The 22,696-nt window shown below is 34.7% G+C and overlaps 1 protein-coding gene across 2 annotated transcripts in view; it reads right to left on the bottom strand.

Moving 5' to 3' along the window:
- The window catches only part of EPHA6 (EPH receptor A6), an 867,849-nt gene that overhangs the window by 319,274 nt on the left and 525,879 nt on the right, over nucleotides 1-22,696 (bottom strand). For both annotated transcript variants that reach the window (XM_042998967.1, XM_042998968.1), the window contains exon 6: nucleotides 14,038-14,162. In XM_042998967.1, the coding sequence (XP_042854901.1) occupies nucleotides 14,038-14,162 (125 nt within the window). The remainder of the gene's footprint in view (nucleotides 1-14,037; nucleotides 14,163-22,696) is intronic.

Raw genomic sequence — 22,696 nt, 5'->3', positions numbered from 1 at the left:
AAAGAAATAATATACACATACTTGGTATCCCAGAGGAGGAAGAGAGAGGGAAAGGTGCTGAAGGGGTACTTGAAGAAATTATAGCTGAGAACTTCCCTGAACTGGGGAAGGAAAAAGGCACTGAAATCCAAGAGGCACAGAGAACTCCCTTCAGACGTAACTTGAATCGATCTTCTGCACGACATATCATAGTGAAACTGGCAAAATACAAGGATAAAGAGAAAATTCTGAAAGCAGCAAGGGATAAACGTGCCCTCACATATAAAGGGAGACCTATAAGACTCGTGACTGATCTCTCTTTTGAAACTTGGCAGGCCAGAAAGGCTTGGCACGATATCTTCAGTGTGCTAAACAGAAAAAATATGCAGCCGAGAATCCTTTATCCAGCAAGTCTGTCATTTAGAATAGAAGGAGAGATAAAGGTCTTCCCAAACAAACAAAAACTGAAGGAATTTGTCACCACTAAACCAGCCCTACAAGAGATCCTAAGGGGGATCCTGGGAGACAAAGTACCAGAGACATCACTACAAGCATAAAACATACAGATATCACAATGACTCTAAACCCGTATCTTTCTATAATAACACTGAATGTAAATGGATTAAATGCACCAACCAAAAGACATAGGGTATCAGAATGGATAAAAAAACAAGACCCATCTATTTGCTGTCTACAAGAGACTCATTTTAGACCTGAGGACACCTTTAGATTGAGAGTGAGGGGATGGAGAACTATTTATCATGCTCCTGGAAGCCAAAAGAAAGCTGGAGTAGCCATACTTATATCAGACAAACTAGACTTTAAATTAAAGGCTGTAACAAGAGATGAAGAAGGGCATTATATAATAATTACAGGGTCTATCCATCAGGAAGAGCTAACAATTATAAATGTCTATGCGCCGAATACCGGAGCCCCCAAATATATAAAACAATTACTCATAAACATAAGCAACCTTATTGATAAGAATGTGGTCATTGCAGGGGACTTTAACACCCCACTTACAGAAATGGATAGATCATCTAGACACACGGTCAAAAAAGAAACAAGGGCCCTGAATGCTACATTGGATCAGATGGACTTGACAGATATATTTAGAACTCTGCATCCCAAAGCAACAGAATATACTTTCTTCTCGAGTGCACATGGAACATCCTCCAAGATAGATCATATACTGGGTCACAAAACAGCCCTTCATAAGTTCACAAGAATTGAAATTATACCACGCATACTTTCAGACCACAATGCTATGAAGCTTGAAATCAACCACAGGAAAAAGTCTGGAAAACCTCCAAAAGTATGGAGGTTTAAGAACACCCTACTAACGAATGAGTGGGTCAACGAGGCAATTAGAGAAGAAATTTAAAAATATATGGAAACAAACGAAAATGAAAATACAACAATCCAAACGCTTTGGGACGCAGCGAAGGCAGTCCTGAGAGGAAAATACATTGCAATCCAGGCCTATCTCAAGAAACAAGAAAAATCCCAAATACAAAATCTAACAGCACACCTAAAGGAAATAGAAGCAGAATAGCAAAGGCAGCCTAAACCCAGCAGAAGAAGAGAAATAATAAAGATCAGAGCAGAAATAAACAATATAGAATCTAAAAAAACTGAAGAGCAGATCAACAAAACCAAGAGTTGGTTTTTTGAAAAAATAAACAAAATTGACAAACCTCTAGCCAGGCTTCTCAAAAAGAAAAGGGAGATGACCCAAATAGATAAAATCATGAATGAAAATGGAATGATTACAACCAATCCCTCAGAGATACAAACAATTATCAGGGAATACTATGAAAAATTATATGCCAACAAATTGGACAACCTGGAAGAAATGGACAAATTCCTAAACACCCACACTCTTCCAAAACTCAATCAGGAGGAAATAGAAAGCTTGAACAGACCCATAACCAGCGAAGAAATTGAATCGGTTATCAAAAATCTCCCAACAAATAAGAGTCCAGGACCAGATGGCTTCCCAGGGGAGTTCTACCAGACGTTGAAAGCAGAGATAATACCTATCCTTTTCAAGCTATTCCAAGAAATAGAAAGGGAAGGAAAACTTCCAGACTCATTCTATGAAGCCAGTATTACTTTGATTCCTAAACCAGACAGAGACCCAGGAAAAAAAGAGAACTATAGGCCAATATCCCTGATGAATATGGATGCAAAAATTCTCAATAAGATACTAGCAAATCGAATTCAACGGCATATAAAAAGAATTATTCACCATGATCAAGTGGGATTCATTCCTGGGATGCAGGGCTGGTTCAACATTCGCAAATCGATCAACGTGATACATCACATTAACAAAAAAAAAAAAAGAGAAGAACCATATGATCCTGTCAATCGATGCAGAAAAGGCCTTTGACAAAATCCAGCACCCTTTCTTAATAAAAACCCTTGAGAAAGTCGGGATAGAAGGAACATACTTAAAGATCATAAAAGCCATTTATGAAAAGCCCACAGCTAACATCATCCTCAACGGGGAAAAAATGAGAGCTTTTTCCCTGAGATCAGGAACACGACAGGGATGCCCACTCTCACCGCTGTTGTTTAACATAGTGCTGGAAGTTCTAGCATCAGCAATCAGACAACAAAAGGAAATCAAAGGCATCAAAATTGGCAAAGATGAAGTCAAGCTTTCGCTTTTTGCAGATGACATGATATTATACATGGAAAATCCGATAGACTCCACCCAAAGCCTGCTAGAACTGATACATGAATTCAGCAAAGTTGCAGGATACAAAATCAATGTACAGAAATCAGTTGCATTCTTATACACTAACAATGAAGCAACAGAAAGACAAATAAAGAAACTGATCCCATTCACAATTGCACCAAGAAGCATAAAATACCCAGGAATAAATCTAACCAAAGATGTAAAAGATCTGTATGCTGAAAACTATAGAAAGCTTATGAGGGTAATTGAAGAAGATATAAAGAAATGGAAAGACATTCCCTGCTCATGGATTGGAAGAATAAATATTGTCAAAATGTCAATACTACCCAAAGCTATCTACACATTCAATGCAATCCCAATCAAAATTGCACCAGCATTCTTCTCAAAACTAGAACAAGCAATCCTAAAATTCATATGGAACCACAAAAGGCCCCGAATGGCCAAAGTAATTTTGAAGAAGAAGACCAAAGCAGGAGGCATCACAACCCCAGACTTTAGCCTCTACTACAAAGCTGTCATCATCAAGACAGCATGGTATTGGCATAAAAACAGACACATAGACCAATGGAATAGAATAGAAACCCCAGAACTAGACCCACAAACGTATGGCCAACTCATCTTTGACAAAGCAGGAAAGAACATCCAATGGAAAAAAGACAGTCTCTTTAACAAATGGTGCTGGGAGAACTGGACAGCAACATGCAGAAGGTTGAAACTAGACCACTTTCTCACACCATTCACAAGAATAAACTCAAAATGGATAAAGGACCTGAATGTGAGACAGGAAACCATCAAAACCTTAGAGGAGAAAGCAGGAAAAGACCTCTCTGACCTCAGCCGTAGCAATCTCTTACTCGACACATCCCCAAAGGCAAGGGAATTAAAAGCAAAAGTGAATTACTGGGACCTTATGAAGATAAAAAGCTTCTGCACAGCAAAGGAAACAACCAACAAAACTAAAAGGCAACCAACGGAATGGGAAAAGATATTTGCAAATGACATATCGGACAAAGGGCTAGTATCCAAAATCTATAAAGAGCTCACCAAACTCCACACCCAAAAAACAAATAACCCAGTGAAGAAATGGGCAGAAAACATGAACAGACACTTCTCTAAAGAAGACATCCGGATGGCCAACAGGCACATGAAAAGATGTTCAACGTCGCTCCTTATCAGGGAAATACAAATCAAAACCACACTCAGATATCACCTCACGCCAGTCAGAGTGGCCAAAATGAACAAATCAGGAGACTATAGATGCTGGAGAGGATGTGGAGAAACGGGAACCCTCTTGCACTGTTGGTGGGAATGCAAATTGGTGCAGCCGCTCTGGAAAGCAGTGTGGAGGTTCCTCAGAAATTAAAAATAGACCTACCCTATGACCCAGCAATAGCACTGCTAGGAATTTATCCAAGGGATACAGGAGTACTGATGCATAGGGGCACTTGTACGCCAATGTTTATAGCAGCTCTCTCAACAATAGCCAAATGATGGAAAGAGCCTAAATGTCCATCAACTGATGAATGGATAAAGAAATTGTGGTTTATATACACAATGGAATACTACGTGGCAATGAGAAAGAATGAAATATGGCCTCTTGTAGTAACGTGGATGGAACTGGAGAGTGTGATGCTAAGTGAAATAAGCCATACAGAGAAAGACAGATACCATATGGTTTCACTCTTATGTGGATCCTGAGAAATTTAACAGAAACCCATGGGGGAGGGGAAGAAAAAAAAAAAAAGAGGTTAGAGTGGGAGAGAGCCAAAGCATAGGAGACTGTTAAAAACTGAGAACAAACTGAGGGTTGATGTGGGGTGGGAGGGAGGGTAGGGTGGGTGATGGGTATTGAGGAGGGCACCTTTTGGGATGAGCACTGGGTGTTGTATGGAAACCAATTTGACAATAAATTTCATATATTAAAAAAAATAAACTATAAAATAATAAAAAAATAAATAAAAAAAATTATAGCACGTTTGTTCTTATGTGTCAAACATTTTATTTCAAAAATATCAGGATGAATTGACCACAGAGACACAAAAAATTAAATAACAGAAGAAAAATGAAATAAACAGTAGCCTAGTCACTTTTAATGTTTCCCCAATATCTAAATATATTTTCATTAAAGTTTCTTATTAAGTTGTCAGTTGGAGGCTAAAATCTAAGTTGTAGTCAAGAAGTAGGTAGGTGTCTCTCATGAGCTAGCTGCTAATTAGCTCATCTTACAATGAGTTAAAACAGGTAACGTGCACTCAGTAAATGTTATTAGTATTACTTTTTTTCATAATCCAACTTAGTTATTAACAAGACTTTGTTCTCTACCTCCATCCGCTATTTGAAAAGTAGTTTCAAGGATCAGAAATGTGCAAACATTTTAGCTCCCAACTCATTTTTGTTTTTCTAATTTATCCAACAAAACTCAAATGATGGTCTTACAGTAAATAAGGGCTGGTTTCCTAACTCTATTCTGGATACACTACAAATCCTGGATGTTAGACTTCCCTCTGGCAGTGAAAAACAAACAAACAAACAAACAAACAAACAAACAAACATCCCTGCAAATCAAGTCATGCAGTAGAGGCACAGAGCAGCCCACATATTTCTTATGGAAAATTTTTATTAAAAAGGTGAATTTTCTTTATAATATTACACTATTTTGAAATCTACAGAGCCTAATAAAAGCTGTACTTAAAAAAAAGGCACAATTTCAAAACACATACACACTTTTCCCAAAAGTATTTATGGAAGTGAACTATTTCTAGGGAGGAAACCCCACCAAATTCCTGATTTGCTACCAAGAATAGCTCATTTCTGCCTTATCCTTTTCATGGTCCATGTTTCCTCTAGTAGCATTTCCTAAATAAATCCCTCAAGGAAAACTGAGGCAAACAATGCACCCTGCCACCCTGTCTTTTATAGGAGATGTCTCAAGACAACTTCACATGATTTTTCATATAATTACAGGTCTCAAAATCCTCTGAAGAAATAAATGTATCTTTGTTCAATGTGTGGGTTTTCTTATTAAGTGTGGGGTGAAAGACAGTAGCAGTAGAGTATGAGAAGAGAAAGGATAATATTATGAATTGGTAATTATGTTTGTACTGCCAGCCCCACATGGTAATTGTCTAAAGAACAGGCAAAAATATGGTTGTATTTTTAACTACATTTAAAGTAAGCAAAGCTTACATTTCTCCCCAGGGATTATGATTCAGTCAACATTTTAATAAGGCCAGTGATGAAAAAACTTGCTAAGGGTAATATAACAGAATACAGTTGCAGCTCTTAGCTTGAAATTTATATTAGAAAATCTGGCAAGATTTACCTACAGGCATTATATAATTGTATTTATTCTTCCATCATTTTAGGATGGAAAGTTAGATGTCTGACTTGTGTATTTAACTTTCAAAAGCAGCAACATTAGACTTACATTTTCCACTAATGGAAGAGTAGTTCTTTGAAGGCTGAATGCAGTATCAGTTCAAGGAAATATACATTAGAAAAATTGGTGTCTGTCAGTGAGTTTTTTGGTCTGATTTTCACCAAAATAGATCAGAAATTTAGAGAAAGTTTGAATTTGTGTCCTTGTTATTGCCCAGAAGGAATTTTCTGGAGGAATGAAAATATAACAGTAAAACACTAATTTTGCATAGTCTTTTACACTTACCTAGTATTACACAGAACATCAGGGCTAGAATGGCACTTCGGGTGACTGTATATGGCCCAAAGCATCCCAGGCCCTTTGAGCACGATGGAGGGAGTATAGTTTTATTGTTCTTGGAAACAGGAACATAAATTTTTGACATTCATTATGTTTATAACTTCATTTCAGTCTATAAATTTAGGTATAAACTTTTGAATGAAATATATTTAGAGTACTTACTTCTCCCAACTAATTTTTTTCCCTTTTTTTGGATGTACCAAGCCTTTGATATACTAAGCTCAGCTTCTATAATTTTAAGTGAATCCATTTTTTAAATCAAATGAAAGATAAAGATAGTATAACTTGTATGAAAATGGAGAGAACTTAAAACTGGAATAGTTAATAGACACTTGTAATTTTCATATGTGTGTAGACTTTATGCTTGATGAAACAGTATAAATATCTTTTAAATTTCTTTCTATTTTGGTATGTGAAACCCATACAGATGCCGCTTTTGATTCAGTACTGGCACCTGTCCCAGGCTTGCTATCCTGAGAATCTCTGCCCCAGGCACCGTGGGACTCCCTGGGCTCAGTAAACCAGGCAGGCTTCTGCACAGTGTGGTGTTTGCTGCACAACATGGAAATTGGCTATGAAATTTCCTTAATGAGTGTTTGTATCAGTAAATTCCCTTGTTGTCCATTTTCCATCAGGTAATGTTGTTTTAATTAGTACCAAATGCTCATATCCAATTTCTCCGTGGTGGACATCATAACAAGTAAGGATTATGAAAAAGAAAGAAAGAAAGAAAGAAAGAAAGAAAGAAAGAAAGAAAGAAAGAAAGAAAGAAAGAAAGAAAGAAAGAAAGAAAAAAAAACAACACAAAACTTTAACAGCTCAGGAATTTGCTCATTTCCATAGAAGCAAGCATTCAATTGTATCTGAAACTGACTTGGTCCTCACTGCATTTTACTTCAAACTAACATATTAGGTTTGAATATTGTATGAATCTTATAATACCTATAAAGTTCTTAGCCATTTATAAAGATGGTTCAATGTTTAAGTTCCTGAGTATGTTTAAAAGCTCATGATTATTTCCCCCCATCCACACTTGGCAATGTGAGGTAATGGAGAATCAGGGCCTCTAGAGACTTACAATTCAAAGCACAGTCCTTGGCGTGACACTGCTAGCATCCCTCAGGAGCTGGTTCCCGATGTAAATCCTCAACCCACTCGCCATGCCCCCAACCCACTTCCAATCAACTGAATCATAGTATGCCTTTCAACAAGATCCTCATGTGATTCAGGCGATCCTTACGCCCTTTTCTCAATCCCACTTTTCTTAGTTACTACATAATAACCACATGTAGGTTTACACACAAGTTTATATTTAGGTTGCAAAATGTACAAGTTAGAGATGGCCACCGGGAAAGGAGGGTGCAAAGAACGAAGGAGATATGCTTCCGAACTAAAGAGTGGATGAAGGTTAAGGGTAGCATTCTGAAGTGAAGAGAAAATTTACTTCTTCAAACACCAAAGTGAAGGAAATATAACAAAAGAAAATTAGGAAGGTACACTGACCATTTTCTAAAAAGGGAAGTTTTTAAAAAAATGTCTGTAGTTGATTATTTTATTTTTAATCAAATTAAGTGTAGATTTACTGATTATGTTATCGTTAGGAAAAAAAAGCTATTCGGTATTTATCGAATTGTTATCTGGGGTATAACTATCTTGAGAAAGTAGAATAAGAGAGGAGGGGAGAAACAAAGAGACTTGTATAAAGTTTGGTATTGAGAAACATGTGACTTCATAAAGGACACCACGAATGCAAACTTCTCTCAAAAGAGCCTGCCTTAAATCACGCCTGACAGATAAAAATATTTCCCATAATCGAAAGCTTCCTACAAATCTCCTCACCTTTTTTTAAAATAATACGTTTTTCTCATGACATGAAATTATGTAATTCTATACAAAACTAATAGATACTTTATTAGCAAACTAGGTGAAACAATGGCAGATATATTAATTCAGTATTTTATGTAGATAATTATTGACCATCTGGATATAAGAAATGTTTCCTTTCTCATGATGAGTTTTCTTGAACAAAATCTAAAAACTGCTGACCGTGGTAAAAATTAACAAGAGAACTTTAGGAAAAGACTTTACCAGTCACAGTGTCTTTAAATACTGGATGTAAGAATAATGAACCTTTATGGGGGATTCATGTTTGCAAAATGAGCTACCAGTTGGTAATTAGTGGAACTGTATAGCACCCTGGTGAAATATGTATGTTTAATCACTGCCATTTTACAGATGCAAAATGGACGTTGGAGAATAATGAAGTGTTTGGCCTCAGGGAACCCAGAAAATCAATATCAGCAGAAAGCACTGACTTTTTGAGACATCCAATTGTGATGCAAGTACCAAGGCCAGCATTAACAACCACTTACTGGCTCTGTGATTTTTGATTTATTGTGCCTTAATTTCCTCATCTGTAAAATGGGAAGAGTAATAGTATTTATCTCAAAAGGTTGTTATTAAGATTGAATTATTCGATCCATGAAAAACACTTTCACAAGTACCTGACATGTAACTGGACAACCATTGTCCATGAATTATTAGTGGTGTACCCTTCTGAGTGCTGGGGGTGTGAAAGTAGACAAAGGAAATCCCTGCCCTGATGGGCTTACATTCTACGTAGTAACAGAACGTCCTCTTAGTTGATAGACATTTGTGTATCGGTTTTCGTTATGAACAGGTAGAAATAGGGAGTTCTGGAGGCTTTCTTTCTCTGTTTTTTAAATTGCTGGGTTAATTTCACAGTGGCTGAGTGACTTTTCTCAGTTTTCTGGGAATGAGTGCTGAACAAAGAGGATTTTTAGTAATTTCTTTAGAATATGACTGAAAGTAGACCATTGTTTCAGCATCAGACACTGATTGAGCATTGAGTGACAAAGACAAGAAATGATCTGCTTTCTTCAGGGGCTCATAAACTAGTGAGAGAGTCAGATACACACATGAATGACTCTAATCAAGACTAACTTTGATAGATATAATAAAAGAACAAAGAAGCAGGAGAAAGAAAAGTGCCTTGGGCAGAGAACAAAAAGGAGAGGAAAAATCAAGAATGTGAACACAAAGGGTAAAGAGAGAAGGGAAGAGATAAGGAAGGGGCATGTGTGATGTTCAATTGAATTTTTGGTATTTTGTAGCTGCCAAGTAGGTTTGCAAATTTGAGAGGTGGAGACTGGGAGATTGGGAGTGATAATGTCTTAGTTTTGCTGAAACGACTTTCTAGGCTGAAGATAGAGCTGCCCTCACCTGAGGTACCACATCAGCAAACCAAATACAACTTTTGTACCCCTGTAAATTCTCTGACCAAAAATGCATATATCCAGTCGGCCCGCCCCAAGCACCAAGTCAACTCTGTACTTCTTTCCCTCTTCCTTTTCACCCCAAACAAGGTTAAATATGTGGCCTCAGCCAGATATTTTCTATTTTTCTCCTCTTTGTTCTTTATCCTATAAAAGTTTCCCACCTTCTACACCATTTCACGGTTCTCTGAGGAGACTGCCCACTTCACAAAGTGTTAAATAAAGCGTGTTTGTATCACTTAAATTGTCTTTTATTTTTAACAGTTCCCTCATTATGAGTAGGCTCTGCTTTTGGAGAAAAGCATTGTTAGTAAGTAAATGAAATATAACTTTTTGGTAACATATTTGACTTTCTTCGTTATTTTAAGTGTCTTTTCATGTTCAAACTATATTTACTGGAGTTTAAAAAACTAAACATTTTTTGAGTATGAAAAAAGTAACTAAGAATTGGGGAGGAATAATTAACTGATGAGACAATATCTAATTAGTTATAATCAACAAGCAATATGTTTTCTTCTCCATACCCCTCTCATCACACACAGAAGACAATGGTAGTTTTTATATGTAATTATAATGTGAAAACTACTGTTCCCTGTGGTAAGATATTTTTTACAATGTGTATGTGTGCATTTAATTTTAGTAGACATAAATGAAAAACTACAGTTATTTGAGTTATGGGATAATGTATCTATATGGATAAAAACATAGTAGCATCTGGAAACAGCTAGAACTATGAAATTATTTTTCTACCCTTATTTTATAGATGAGAAAACCAGACTGAGAAAATTAAGATCTGAGCCAAACTCAAATTTTTGACCACCTAGGCCAGTGCCTTTTTCTAATGTTACACATTCTGTGAGAAAAAGTCACTGGTAACAAGGGTACGTTGCTTGATCTCAGATATTTGTGGACACTGCACATTCTAAGCACCAAACTTCTTTCCTGATTTATAGAATAATGCTCTTAAGAAGAACTTAATAAAACAGCATGAATTCCTCAGAGAATAGTGTAAATATTGATTGTGTATTAATTATGAGTTAGCAATACAGACTGACTTTGATTAAAAGGAAATGGAAAGTTTAACAAGCCACAAATTAAAGACTGAGGCACCCCTATTAAAAGACTGAGGAGAATATGAATATTACAATGAGCCCAGGATTAAAATTATTTCACAGCTCTTTGAGCACTGAATTACCTTACTTAATAGTTGGTGTACCATCAGATCCCTTTGGACCACCTTTATGTGTTCCCGCTCCCAATCCCCCCCAACCAAGTGCCTATGGTTTTTTTGACTGTGAAGGCTTGTATGTGGCACCTTCTTTAAAGACCTAAACTTGGGCTACTAAAGCCACTACAGAGAACCAGAAGTGCCAATGACTTTTTTTCTGTACATCTCATTAAGACTTTTAGCCAATGACTGACTGGAGCCAGAGCATGGGAGCTCAGCTTCTGTTATCTCCATGGGATGAACTCTGAGATGTAATTTACTCCAGAACTCCCTTATAGTCCTGCCTCCCCATTCTTCAGTCGGTTTTCCTGGGAACTTTCTTAATTAATCACTTGCTAACAAAATCCTGTCTCAGGGCTTGCTTATGGGCAATGAGATTTAGGATCAATCCATCCATCCATCCATCCATCCATCCATCCATCCATCCATCTATCCATCCATCCATCCATATTTATCTAAGCTTGCTACTTCCCTCTCTCTTCCTTGCCTCCATTCACATACTTCTGTCCCCCATTGCACTCCAACTCAACACGCAACACCTGAAACAGCATGGTGTACACTCTATTCCATTCTATATTTCTCTATATTTATGTAACCATACATACATATACACATATGAGGGGATATTTGTGTTCCAAAATTAGCATCATTTGTACATATATTTCTTTGTATTTTGCAATATTTAGGTTCCTAATAAAGAAGGAAATTAGCACTTCCAACTAGGAATTCTATTATAAGTTGTCCTTGTTATAAGTTTTTAAAAAATATTTGCTTGGAAGGAGAAATCACTTTATAGAAGCAAATAGGTAAAATGTACAGTTACAATATGAAGGCATGGTTGGGAAAGGTTTTAATCCTATTAATCATTTCAAACCTCTCTGAAAGGTTTGATATTCTAACACCTTTGATTGGTTGCCTCTACATATGAAAAGATGATGATCTTTATTTAGTTTGTATACAATTCCCATGCTATTGTATAATGATTCTATGTTATATTATATGTCAATTATTTCCCTAATTCTTTCTTTTTTTTTAATTTTTAAAAAAATTTTATTTACTTTTGAAGAGAGAGAGAGACGGTGTGAGCAGGCGAGGGGCAGAGAGAGAGAGAGAGAGAGAGAGTGAGAGAGAGAATATGAAGCAGGATCCAGGCTCTGAGCTGTCAGCAGAGGCCCCTACACAGGGCTCGAACTTGCAGACTGTGAGATCATGACCTGAGCTAAAGTCAGACGCTTAACCAACGGAGCCATCCAGGCGCCTGCTAATTCTTAAATTAAATTAAATGATTTCTAATACTGATTTTCATCTTTGGGTCTGTTTATAAAATTAATCCTTACAACCCACTAGACGACTTGATATCTTTCTTCATTTCCATTTTGTAAAAGTTAAGTGTGAGACATAGGAAGATTAATTGACTTTTCTTGGCCATAGGCATAATGAGCATCACAATCAGAATATGAACTAGGAATCCATGGCTTCCACCTCCATGTTTACTACAAGTTTAGTAACTCCACTAGCACTGCATCATTGCCATTTTCTTAAAAAATAGACTCCCTCATCACATTATTTATTCCACCATTAAAACGGGAAAATTATGCCAGCATCTTTCAGAATTTTATTGATTTCTAAAATTTTGATCGGATGATTATGGTTCCCTTTTTACAGAATCTGTATGATTTGTCCTTAATTGGAAATATTATAAGTTATCTTCATCTTACAACATTCGAAACATAAATGACTATAAAATGAGAATTATTTTCTGTGTACAAAATATAGCCTTTATAAAGCATAGACGGATATTTTCATTCTGAAAAGTTGCTGATATATTTGTGCCCATTGCTTTTTAAATAATGAGAATTTTTGCATATCTAAAGATCTACTTAATCTAGTAGACAGAAAATATGTTTACTTTGTGACAGCATGCTAGAGGTTGTAACGTTTGAAAGGAGAGCTCAGCAGGATTTCTGAGCACATGCTGGTTTGGCCAATGTGCACAATCTGTAATCCAATTAAAACTCAGTAAATTTCTCTTTTCTTAGACTATGGAGTTACTCATGTGAATTCATGATAACGACAGTTTTCATTGACTACATAATGCTGAAATTACTAGATGGTCAAAAATGGGTACAGGCAGGCTACTGAGTTACCTCTCCCTTTTTCAAACATACATTTGCTCAGAATCAATAGAATAGGAAAAGATAGACTTCTATTTCTGTTCTTGACCTATATTTTTTCAAAGGAAATCAAAATTTGTGATGTTCCTTTGCTTCTAGTAATTTACAGAAATGCAAGAAGTTCCTTCTTACTTTAGTATACAACTAGAAATTATATATAATTTTTACATTATTTTTTTAAAATTTAATGTTCCCTTTATCAATATTCCAGAGCAGTATTAGCACAATGAGACATATTAGAATTGTTATGTCCTCTCCTATAATATCTATACCAACAATATCATAATAGTGAGGAATAAAGGGAAAAACACATAAAGAAAGAATGTGAATGCAAGAAAGGTAAGGAAGTATATAATTTGGGAAAATATAGTAATTGAGAACAATTTTAAATGACAAAAATGAAAATTAAGATTAAGTTGATTTATAAACCAGATTTATCTGGGTGGCTTCTTAAAAAAGTAAAACAGCTGACCTAAATGTAAAACTCCATTTATCCCTTAAATCATCCTTTCCAAATTATAGAGAATTGTAACTGTAAACTCATTGACAAACAATATGGGCTATACAAACTCCTTCTTTAGGTTCCAGCAATTCCATTTTACTATGTCTTCCAAGTGAATTTTAGAAACAATGTTATGTCAGCTAAACTGTAAGTTGAAGGAGTTATTACCTCTTACTATGTTGGAAAAATCCCTATAGTAAATCATGACAGAGATGAACATCTTATGTCTTTTAACTTTATCATCTGACATAAAACAAGACAAATTAAGAAAAGTATAAGCACAGTAGTAAACTAGAGTTTTGAAAGACATAGTAGGTATGAAGTTATGTCACAGAACAGGTTTTAAAGTAAAATAATATAACAACATGCTCAATATATACATATATACATATATATGTATATATAGTTTCTTTAGGAAGCTCCAAATAAGACCTACTTTCTCATAGTACTTGATCTCGTAGTCCAGAATGGCTCCATTGGAAAAAGCAGGTGCTTGCCATGATAGGGCAATGCTATTTTGGGATGCCCAGTCCTTCCTTACCACACCTATCAGGGAAGGTGCTGAAAGGAAAGAAAATAACTAAGAATTAATTGGCAGGAATCATTCTCCATCATCTTTTCTTTAATATTTTGTCTTCCAAGGAAAATATAATTCTTGTTGAAGCGGATAGCAATTGTTGATGTCAGATTAATAAGAAAGGCTCAGGATCTACTCTATTTAATCCAAATAAAGTATTAAAATATATTTAGAAGCACTACTAGGGAACATAGGAAAAACTCAAATAGTCCAAGAATAAGAGCCAGAACTCATCACCTTCATCTTTGTTAGAGGAGATTTTTCTTTAAGATGGCTTTAGTTTTAGTCTATGACATGAGGTACAATACATTTGGATCCTGTATTTTATCAAATCTAAATCTACTATAGAAAAATACTCTGAAATTACAAGATCATTTATAGGCTTTTCTTTCTCTTCAAGACTTAATACTTTGTAAACTGTTAGTACTTTATAAAACTTTATATTACAAACATCTTATCTTTAGTAACTTATTGCATATCAAAGTGAAAATTATTTCTTTTGCATGGTTTCTGTGACATTTGAATAAAATTGACACATTTAACTTCTGAAGTTTATTTTCAGAAGTATGTCTTTATTCCCCTATATAACATTGTATTAGCAACCCAATCCTAATCTAAGGTAATCTTGCATTTGACTTCCAAGATTTCCCTGGATTTATATATCATAATTTTCTCTAACAAAATACTCATTTTTAAGTATTCTAATTTTTAAAACAACAGGTTTTTGCATAGAAGTTAAATTTCACTCATAAAAAGAAAAATAAAAATTGAATATACTGAGGTATCATTTTTCACTAATCAGATTGGCAAAAATCCAAAAATTTGACATCAGGCTCTATTGGCTAGACTTTAGGGAAAAGCACTTTAGTACATTGTCGGTGGTAATGCAAAATAGTACAACTTTTATGAAGGGAAATTTAACAATTTGAGGCAAATTATATGTTCATTTACACTTGGGCTTTTTGGAATCTATCCCAAAAACACACTGAATAAACACAGAGAGACATATTTATAAGATTACTCACTGAGATTTATTTGTAAAGACTGGAAATAATTTGACTGTCCATCAAAAAGGGACGGGTTGAAAACCTATGCTACATCCACCAGAGAATTATGACTATAAATACTCCATATAAAAATGGAGTTTTTTCAGGATATATTTTTAAATAAAAAAAGTAAGGAGGGAAAATGTACAAAAACAATGTAAGGATAAGCCTAAGAATAAAAAAATAATAACAATAGTCACCCTTAGGGGTGGGAAGCAACAGGATGGACATGATAAGGTTAGAAGATAGAAGTCTCAATATGCCTTCCCTTGAAGATTTACTTTGGAACTCTGTGTATAGTTAAATGGTTAGAAAGCAAATTATTTAAAAAAGTAATATCAAAAAATTAAAAGAAAAATGAAACCTGTGTATTGAGGCACAGTTTCCAAGAGTAACTACTTAAAGTGACTTAAAACATAGTAACTTAGTGTATATCCCAAAGAGGTAGTTTTAAGGATTAAAAAAAAATCTGCAAAAATTACTAAACTGTTTTTAGTAATGATATTGCTGTTGGTAGTATTCGTATTGTAAATCTGAATCCTTATGTGTATGTTGAGGGTTAAAGCAAATGAGTAATTATTATGGTGTTACTGAGGACTAGGTCTGTTTATTTGTTTTCTTCAACAGGAAACGGAGATACAGATATCAGATCAATGAAGGTACATAAAAACTCTGTAATAGTAAACTCATATCGGAATTATCATTATGAACTCACAATGTCTTTCCAACTCATTTCCAGAAATCTATTCAAATGAGCCAATTGCAGGTGAGGATAGAATTTGAAAAAATTGATTCTCTATGATTAAAATAAATATACTTTAAATTTGTAAGGAAGGCTCAAGTATTAGGTTTGGTATTTTATTTCTGAATGTTGCCTTTGCATCGTAAAGATAAAGTATTTCTTAAATTTGTGAGAATGAAAAGTTTGGTTCTCCCAAGGAATTAAGTACTTTAAAATTATATTAAAGCTCTTTCCAGCTTTTCAATGAAAGCATTATTGCACTAAAATACCTTTTTAAAAATGAGTGATGATAATAACAGAAGTCGCTAAAAAGTAGAAGTGTGCTATAAGCTAAAACAGAAGTGGATAGCATGGTAAATAAGAAAAAGTGCTCAGATAATTCATTATTTAAACTGAGTCATATTCAGTACTAATAAACTACCATTAATAAATTTCACTAATGCTCTTTAACTGTAGTATAATAGTGTATTAATGGAGTTTTATGGAAAAATTATAACTTTAAGATGAATCATACAAATTAGAAGTTGACTTCTATATAACAATTCATTATAATTTTTAAAAATGTCCTTTTCATGTATACAATCTTATGGGTAATTTTCAGTTTAATGTGCAATGTCATAAGGCAATAATATTACCAGTGTACTACATTTTGCCACATAATTATTTAGCACTCAAGGTCAAATGATATAATTCTTGCAAAACTGATAATGAATTCAATTATCGCAGCATATTAGAATAACTATTGATTAACATACAGGTATTATTTTTTCTATTTCCAATTCCCCACTGGTTAATTAACAGTACATGTACATCACCTAAATTTTATGAGTCCTCTCCTATACCTCTATAAAATAAAGAAAATCTATTCTTTAACTACTCTGGGAAGTACTAATGAATATACTATTTTCTAAGAAATCTAGTTATAAATTCTTCACTTATACATGGACTTCAGTGTCCAAGAACCACCATATAAACTCTAAAATCTCTTCACTTCTGCGTATCCTCTTTATATGTAAATGTCTATATTTTACATAGTTGCATAACCATGTATTTGAAATCCTATTCCATATTTCCATATTTTCATATAGTCTCCATAATTATTACTTTCATGGAAAAATATTCAATTATGTTTCTACTTTATCAGACAATTCCTCTAGTGTTGAAATTTCCTATATGGTTCTGTTAGAGTTCTCATACTTTATGCACACATTTTTTATTTTGTTATTTTACAGAGAATGGTGCTTTACATGATTTGGATGTTCTGAACCACACTATGTATTAACCTATTGTTTTTGAAAAGAGCTGCGCAATATACACTAGGCACACATTTTAAACAGTTAATGAATTAAAGCAGAGGATGTGGGAAATAATTTACAGGTCAATATACATCCCAAATGCTGCATCTTCTATTTTGTGAGAAGGCTAGCACCATATGGAATTTTATTTTAAAATATGGCATCAATACATGAAACCTCAAGAATTTGTTTTGCATATATTTGACAAATTTGTTTTCTTAATAACCTGAATTTATATAACATCTGAATTTGGCATATTGTGACAACACTGTAGTACCAACAAACATAAAGGGGAAAATACACTTATTCCTCCACATGAGAAAAACTAATTTTAGAACACAGAGGGCAACTATTGATTCTTACTTCTGATTCTAAAAAGTCAGAGAAAGAAAGAAATAGTCAGGGAAATAATATCTTCTGGAGTTTGTCAGATCAGAGACTAACTGAAAGACTTGAAGGCTCAAGCAATGTTTCCTGAGTAAAGAATTGTGTATTCAGTATAGTTTTCAGTAGAATTATATTTCTGATATACATCCTTTCTTAAGCCTTCAAAATCTTAGCTTTGACCTTCAAAATAAATGATTGTTGAATAGATTACCACATTTTTGAAAATAGCTTTAATACAACCCTTTTTGATTACTACATTTTCTGAATCTCAAATAGTTTACCAAGAACTGCATGGCAAAACAAGAAAAGTACATCGTGGAGTTAGTAAACAAAGGAGATTTCATTCACATTAGGATGAGTGTTATTTTCTTATGCTTACATGGAAATACATGAAAGAACTGTAAATTATTCTAGGTAATTATTTTGGTCCTAATGAAGATTTAATTGTGTGTGTGTGTGTGTGTGTGTGTGTGTGTGTGCATGTGTGCACGTGTGTGTGTGTGTGTGTTTAGGTGAAGAAGAGAGAGATGGGGGAGAGCAAGAACACACCTCTACACTCATGTATTTGTGACAATGGAAATCTTCACAATAAATGTTAAATAGTAGAATCTTAGTACTAGGATAGACCTTGTAAGTCATTTAGTATATTATTTCAGCAATGCAGAAAATTCCTCAACATATTCTTGTTAGCTGATTATCCACTTCTTGCTTCAACAGTTGCTCTAAAGAGTACACTACTTCATAAAGCTGTCCATTTCTTTTTGAAAATCTCTGTTAACAAATTCTCATATGGAGTCATTGTTTTCTTCCTGTAACTTTAACCTAGGTCCTGGTTCTTACCTTTAGCATTAATGGAATTAACTCTTCACTTTTGCTCATCTATCATACTTCTTTTTTTTTTTTCTTTCTCTTTTTCATATCCTTTTCCTTCCTTCCTCTCTTCTTTCTTCATTTCCCTTTTTAGTGCTTTTCACTCTCTTTTCTTTATTCTTTTCCTTTCTCTTCTTCCCTGTGCTTCTTTCCAGAGAGATGTATGCGTGTCTGTGTGTGTGTGGTGGAGGGGGGTATAATCAATGGCATAATGAAATGTAAACAACATAATAAGTAAATAACAATGGCATAATAAATAAATAATATACACCAGAAATTGCAAATCAAGAACCAACTTTTAAGACTATGATTTTCCCTTTTTCTTTGCCAATGAACCAATGGGTAGAGTTGCCAAGCAAGAATATGGAGTAGTGTTTCAGTAGATGCTCAGGAAAGAGACATGCTATAATCAATACAATTCTACTTGTGAAGTTTTGTGACTGTGATATTTATCATGTTAATTGACTTTTTGAAACTACTTTTGATCGATATCTTGTTTTGGAAATAGTTATTAAATATATTATGCTTTATACAACATAATATATCTTAACAGTATCTGCCTCATATGCTTTTGTTTTGATGTCTTTCTTATAATCAGAGTTTAATAGCAATCTATATTGTTACCTACTTTCCCCATGTGGTTGAAATCTGGTTCTGAGTTTGAAATATACATGAAATATACAGCAGAATTGATGCTTTATTTTCTTTCTAGTGTCTAGCTTTGTCCTGTACCTGGGAATAACATGGTATGCTGAGCCGTATGACAGCTGTGATAGGATGCACAATGGCTCACAAATAGATTCACATCTAATCCCCAGAACCTGTGAATGTTCCTCCCTGGCAAAAGAGACTTTGCAGTTTTGATTAAGCTAAGGATTTTGAGATGGAAAGATTATCCTGAATTACCCAGGTGGGCCTGATGTAATCACAAGTGCCATAAGAGGGAGGCAGGAGGCGACTTGTCTACAGAAGGAAGGCTCTGAGCCAAAGAATGTAGGCAACCTGTAGAAAGTAGAAGAGGGAAGGAATGAATTCTCCTTGGAGCCTCCAGAATGAACCAGCCCTCCTGACACCCCTGTTTTTATACCTATAAGACTAATGTTGGACTTCTGATGTCCAGAACTATAAGATAATAAATATGTGTTGTTCTTGAAACAGTAAATTTGTGGTAATTTATTACAGTAGTAACAGGAAAATTACAACACTTTAACTGGTTTATCTTTAAAGACCTTAATTTGGGATAGATACATTTATGGTTCTGTAGGGAAAGTGGGTAGGTTTAAAAAAAAAAAAAGCGAGTTTCTAAAAAAATTAAAACAAAAGAAAAAGTTCTAAAGCAGTGATAAAAAGCATCTATTTGTTTAATTACCTAATTCATTTGATAATTTACAACCTTAAAAAAGTATTCAATCTGTTTCTTTTAAACATATTTTGAAAAATGTTGGATACTCTCATCCTAAAGACTTTCCTTATTTAACCTATAGTCTGTCGGGTTTCTCACTTCTCTGCCTTTCTTATTAAAAAAGGGAGAGGTTTTCTTCTTCCTGATTATAGCACCTTAAGCTATTGGTGATATTGGACTACTTTTTTTTTCCAGTTTTTCCTCCAGGTTAATGTTGTTCTGTATTTTAAAAAAGCCCTTAGCTCTGAATTTCAAGTCTTTCCCAAAGAAACACTAACATCATGTAACACAAAGCTTGGTCACTCTATTTCTTCCTACCATATCAATGTGATGCTGGTAGGTAGCTTGACAAGACAAGTGAAAAATTGTGGAAATATTTGCGCTGAAAACTCTCACCACCTGTGGAGGCCGCAGTGAAAAATCACTTTTTAAATAATAAGTTAAAATGATACAGCACTGTCAGCACTTAATTACAGAAAGTAAAACCTGAAGCATTATCTTTCAAGTTCTTTTCAGCATAATCTGTGCCTTTTTAATTTCTATTTTATTAGTCTATGACTGGCTGATTTAATGCGTTCACTGTTAAGCTTGTCTTTAGGCTGCTGTTTATAGTAATTTATACCACATACCTCTCCTGACTATTATATCATTCCAGAGGCATTTAAGAAATTGTTTATATGACAGATGCTATAAAGTGCAGTTTCTTTGAAATATAAAGACAAAAAAAAGTATTCCCAAATTAGAACAGCCTGAGATTCTGCTGACCTTATTATTACCTGTCAATTTTTAGCAAAAAGATCTATGTTGTGCCAGTATTTTCTAAGCATTTAACATATGCTATTCACCAGTATCTCAGAAAGTTGGCCTTTCTAGAAGGCCAAAATCAAGAATGTGTCCTTTCTCGGCTTAACTTCAAACAATTTCCTTATTCATGGCATCCCATTTTATTAAAATCAAGAATATTGGTTTCTAGTAATTTTTCTAGGTAAAAATACAATTATTTGAACTGTACCATTATAAAAATTATATATGAAAATTATATAAATAGATTAAAAATATTATATTTAAATATGGGTTGTAACTCCTGGGTCTCAGCTGATTCATGAAAAATTTGTTCCACATACAGGGAAAAAGATGAGCCTATTTAAATAACATCAAAAAAAGGAAAAAATGAGCAGGAAAGTCATTTATACATAAACAACTAAAATAATTTTAACTAGTACTGTGGAAAGGAGGCACCTAAGTGATAAAATTTGCAAAAACATAAATCTTTAAAATAATATAATGAATTGGGGCTTCTGGGTGGCTCAGTCAGTTGAGCTTCCAACTCTTGATTTTGGCTCAGGTCATGATCTCGCAGTTTGTGGGTTCAAGCCCCACATCCAGCACTGTACTGACAGCGTGGAGTCTGTTTGGGATCTTCTCTCTCCCTCTGTCTCTGCCCATCCCTCATTCTCTATCTCTCTCTCAAAATAAATAAATAAACTTAAAAACATAAAATAATATAGTGAATGGAAAAAGTTACAAATTTTATTGCTACATTAAAAAAAAGTTTGGACACTTGAAAGAACTCCATACAATAGATTTTAATGCAGCTGTTTTAAAACTGATGTATATACACAGGCATGGGAAAATAAGTGTCATACTTAACGTGAAAAAAACAAGTCGTAAATCAACATTCATATTATGATTTAAAAAAAATCTAGGGGCCCCTGTTGGCTCAGTTTGTTAAGTGTCCGACTTTGGCTCAGGTCATGATCTTGTGGTTCAGGAGTTCGAGCCCCGTGTCAGGCTCTGTGCGGACAGCTCAGAGCCTGGAGCCTGTTTCAGATTCTGTGTCTCCAGAGACTCTCTCTGCCCTTCCTCTGCTCACACTCTGTCTCTCTCTCCTTCAAAAATAAATAAACATAAAAAAAGTATGCAAAAAATTCTAAATACTAGATACCCCCAAATTGTTAATTATATAACTATTATATAACCAAATTGTGTAACTATCAAGACCATATTGGAAGATTTGGGAATGGATGATGAGGTAAATGATGACCTAGTTTCCCTACTAAATATTAGTTCAGCAATATTTATAAAAAGGTCATTCAGTACTGAGAGATGACCCTCCTTTTGAGGATGATGAGAACAAAGAAAAGCAAATAGATGATATACCTGTTTGGGACTAAGAATCCCTGAAAGTTAACCAAGGAACACTTTTTGAACTTACTCTGGCTGCAAAATACTTAGACATCAAAGGTTTCTTGATGTTACATCCAATACTGTTGCCAATATGATCAAGAGGAAAACGAGGGGATCTGCAAGAACTTCAATACCAAAACAGACTTTATTAAAGAAGAGGAAGCCCATGTACGCAAACAGAGCCAGCAGTATGAAGAGAAGTGAAATGTTGTGCCTGACGCTAACACTGTAAGGACTGCTCTAAACACTAGTTGAACTATTCTATTTAAAACTGTTAACATTGGGGTGCCTGAGTGGCTCAGTTAGTTGAGTGTTGGACTTCAACTCAGGTTATGATCTCACGGTCCGTGAGTCCAAGCCCCACGTGGGGCTCTGTGCTGACAGTTCAGGGCCTGGAGCCTGCTTCAGATTCTGTCTTTCTGTCTCTCTCTCTCTCTCTCTCTTCCCATCCCCTCATCACACTCTAGAGTCTCTCAAAAATTAATAAATGCTAAAAAATTTAAACTATTATCATTAGACAAATAGTAGACAAATGCAGCAGCAAATCAATTATATTAGCAGAATACTATTGCCATTGCATGCATAGTTT

The sequence above is a fragment of the Panthera tigris genome, chromosome C2, assembly GCF_018350195.1.
Source record: "Panthera tigris isolate Pti1 chromosome C2, P.tigris_Pti1_mat1.1, whole genome shotgun sequence".
Classification (NCBI taxonomy): Eukaryota; Metazoa; Chordata; class Mammalia; order Carnivora; family Felidae; genus Panthera; species Panthera tigris.
The sequence above is the reverse complement of the archived record's forward strand: the minus strand, read 5'-3'. Positions and strand labels throughout refer to the sequence as shown.